Below are 3838 nucleotides of genomic sequence, written 5' to 3' on the forward strand. Positions count from 1 at the left end.
GGACGCCCCGGGCCGCAGCGGCCGCACCATGAGCGACATCCGCCACTCGCTGCTCCGCCGCGACGCGCTGAGCGCCGCCAAGGAGGTGCTGTACCACCTGGACATCTACTTCAGCAGCCAGCTGCAGAGCGCGCCGCTGCCCATCGTGGACAAGGGCCCCGTGGAGCTGCTCGAGGAGTTCGTGTTCCAGGTGCCCAAGGAGCGCGGCGCGCAGCCCAAGGTGCGGCGGTCGGCCGAAACGCTCGCGGCCGAGACAAGAAAACTCCCGCTCCTTTTCTGCCCCTCGCGGTGGCAAGCATTTGCCAAAACCACAGGCCCGCTTGCCCTCCCAGGCTCTGTTCTCGCCCTTGGCCGTGATCCTTCTCGGCAGCCCAGATCCGTCTTCTCTGGCGTCCTGAGCGTTGCTCAGCGGTGTGCCTGGTTTGCGGGGTGTGCGACAGCCCAGTGTCAAACCGATGTCGGTCATTCTGAGTCCTCCCAGGAAGCTGTATGATTCTGTACGGTGACATTTCCCGAGATTAACAGAGTTCTGCCTCCCCACCCCGCCCGGGACCCGGCCTCTAGCGGGGTGAACAGTTCCTAGGGAAAATAGTGTATTTTCTGTTTTCTTACTCTACGAATTAACACGTCTGTTAAAGCTAAATTTTTTGTCGCTTCTCTTGGATTTGTTTTACAGCGGTTGAATTCACTTCAGGAGCTCCAGCTTCTTGAAATCATGTGCAATTATTTCCAGGAGCAAACCAAGGACTCTGTCCGGCAGATTATTTTCTCATCCCTTTTCAGCCCTCAAGGGAACAAGGCTGATGACAGCCGGATGAGCTTGTTGGGAAAACTGGTCTCCATGGCAGTGGCTGTGTGTCGGATCCCAGTGTTGGAGTGTGCAGCCTCTTGGCTTCAGGTACTTCTCTACAAAGAGCCTTCTCCTGCGCATCTGGGGAGGAGCTTAGTGTCAGGAATTTCCCCTTGACTGGATTTCAGGAGAGGCCTTTCCTATGTTACCTCCTTGGTGTCACTACCCAGCACGCTGGTGTCCTACTCCTATGTTTATAGACAGGTAGTTGCCATTCTTGAGAAAACAATAGATTGGAATGGGAAATGAATTTAAAAAGAAAAATATCATTCCATCTTCAGAACAAGTGAAAAATCATTTTCCATAGTTGAAAATGTTAGTATTCTGAAAACAGCTATGCGTGTAAGCTCCAAGATCGGATTTTTTTGTTTAAAGATTGTTATAAGTTAAATTCTATAGTTGGGTCAGTAAGCACATGATCTGTTTCGCATTGTTCCAGGGTGACATTGCAAAGAGACGTTGCAAAGATGATGGCTCTTCGGATGGATATGGATGAAAGAGCTGTTGTTAAATAGCAAAAGAAAAAATGTATATTTACAGTAGATTTTGTGGTAGATGGTACTTTGAAAGTTTGCTTTTGTATTACTCAGAGTCTTTCAGAAATTGATAATCTACTTAGAGTTATTATTTTAAGAACTTTTTTTTTTAACATTTATTTATTTTTGAGAGACAGAGCCCAAGCCAGGGAGGAGCAGAGAGAGAGGGAGACACAGAATCCGAAACAGGCTCCAGGCTCTGAGCTGTCAACACGGAGCCCAGCACGGGGCTTGGGGTCAGGAGAGATCATGACCTGAACAGAAGTTGGATGCTTAACCCACTAAGCATCCCAGGTGCCCCGAGAGTAATTATTTATCAGAATTTTGATTAACATGATGCTCTATTGAGATAACAGAATTTACCACATTCAGCTTCACAGACCAGCCTAATTCTCAAGTATTTGAAATCATTTGGGCTTGTTCTTCCTTCCCCAGTTTAGGTAGATGTTTTTCTTGAAATCTTTCTTCAGATTTTGGTTAGAAAAATATATATCATTCTCTGTAGCACACAGGTAAGCTTCAACAGAATCTGTACGTTAATTCTCACCATTTTGACTTCTGGGGAATCTGAACTGCTCGCGTGTGCTGTGTTTAATCTCACAATTATCTCTGTCCCTTGGTAACTTACTAAGTCAGGTTTAGCCTCCTGTAATCCAGCATGTAATTTCCTGTTTATCTCTCCTGATGCTCTCATACTGGCTTTTTGGCAAAATAAAAGCAGACATCAATGACAGGAAAGGGTCTTCTGGTTTGAGCCAGGGATTGTCACCCCCACTCCCACCCCTCCACCTCCCGGGGCAAGTGGCTACCGCACCCAGCTAAGGAAGCTGCGGTTGGCTGGCTTGAGGTTGTGGGGACACATTTCAGCCTGAGGGAGCAATCTGGCAAGCTCTCTCCTTGCAGTTTCCCCTGGAGGCCACATTGGGGCCTTTGGAACTAGAACTTGCTGGGCAGCTGTTGAATGTGGCCTTAGCTACACATCGGCCTCAGAGCGGGAAGGAAGAAGGCAGAGGAGGATGGGGATACGGGATTTGAAAGAATCACGGAAACCCATAAGGATAGGATCGTAAGAGAAAGTGAGAAGGCGCTGCTCTGAATCCCACGATAGCTCGAAGACTCCCCTCAAGCTCTTCAGGCTGGTAGCGTCCACTCACTTCTGCCTTCGGAGCCTCACCTGTAAGGTCCCACAGCTGTCATTTCCTCCTCGAAGTCCGAAGTGACCTTTACTAACCGTGCTTCAAAGCAGAGGTCAGCAGGCCTTTTAGTAAAGGGCAGGACAGGAAATAAGTGAGGCTCTGCGGATCATCCGGCCTGTTTCACAGCCACTCAACTCTGTCCGGGTAGCGTGAGAGCGGCCTTACACAACAGGCCAGCCGATGAGCAGACGCACGTTTCTGAGTCACAAAAGCCACAGGAGAAACGCTGGCGGCAGGATGGAGTGGGCCCTGCTTCAGAGTGAGCCGTGCACGCCTTCATCCCCTCTGGGAAGTGGATTTGCCCCTTCCTGGCGGGGAGGTCTTCCCCGCACATACATCGTCATAGCCTCCCAGCTCACAGCACCTGGGGTCATGTGGCCTGTGGCTTCTTTCCAGCGGACGCCGGTGGTCTACTGCGTGAGGTTGGCCAGGGCCCTGGTGGATGACTACTGCTGCCTGGTGCCGGGGTCTGCGCAGACGCTGAAGCAGATCTTCAGTGCCAGCCCTCGCTTCTGCTGCCAGCTCATCACCTCCGTCACTGCGCTGTACGACATGTCGTCAGGTAAAGCTCAAACAGGTCGTTGCCCTCCAGAGGCTCAGCGGATGGCCACTTTCTTAACCCCTCGAACGCCCCGGTGAAACGTGTGGGGAATGCTTTGGCCTCGTTTTCCTTCCGAAACGTATGTTTCGGAAAGAAAGGGACCACCCGGATTCCTGGCGTTTGTGTGCCGGGAGCTTTCCTTAAGGCTAGGATTGTGCGAGGAAGTGAGACAGTGCTGCCCTAAATTACACGGTTGCTCCTTAGTCATTCATGCACGTGCCTGGTTCAGAGTGGTCTGAGGGGCTGGTGGCCTAAAAACACAAGGGTCTGATGTCTGGGGAAGACCTGGCTTTCTCCGCAGGCGGGACTTGCTTTGTTATCCCTCACTGTTACTGCAGAATGTAACAAAACGTCAGGAAAGTTACAAGATGATTGTCAGTTGCAAGACTCCCGCCCAGGTTCACCACCAGTTAACATTTGCCATGTTCTCTCTCCTTTCTTCCTCCCCCCTCCCCCCCCCACAACAAGTATTTGTTTTTCCTGAGCTTTTGAGAATTTGTTATTGATGTCCTGCGCCAAGTCTTTAAACATGTATCTTTCTCCCAGGAACAAGAGTTTTCCCTTACTTAACCTATCACGCTCAAGAAATTGAATATCGAGGAATAGTTTTCTCTCTCATATAGCCTATATTCACATCTCCCCGATTGATTCAGTA

The 3838-nt window shown here is 50.2% G+C and overlaps 1 protein-coding gene across 1 annotated transcript in view; it reads left to right on the plus strand.

Annotated features, from left to right (window-relative positions):
* The first annotated feature begins 6 nt into the window (after positions 1 to 6).
* C8H7orf26 (chromosome 8 C7orf26 homolog) overlaps positions 7 to 3838 on the plus strand; it is an 11508-nt gene continuing 7676 nt past the window's right edge. The window contains exons 1-3 of the mRNA XM_029948077.1: positions 7 to 220; positions 677 to 898; positions 2979 to 3144. Of these exons, the coding sequence (XP_029803937.1) occupies positions 29 to 220; positions 677 to 898; positions 2979 to 3144 (580 nt within the window). The 5' untranslated portion in view covers positions 7 to 28. The remainder of the gene's footprint in view (positions 221 to 676; positions 899 to 2978; positions 3145 to 3838) is intronic.

The sequence above is a fragment of the Suricata suricatta genome, chromosome 8 (genome assembly GCF_006229205.1).
Source record: "Suricata suricatta isolate VVHF042 chromosome 8, meerkat_22Aug2017_6uvM2_HiC, whole genome shotgun sequence".
Taxonomy (NCBI): domain Eukaryota; kingdom Metazoa; phylum Chordata; class Mammalia; order Carnivora; family Herpestidae; genus Suricata; species Suricata suricatta.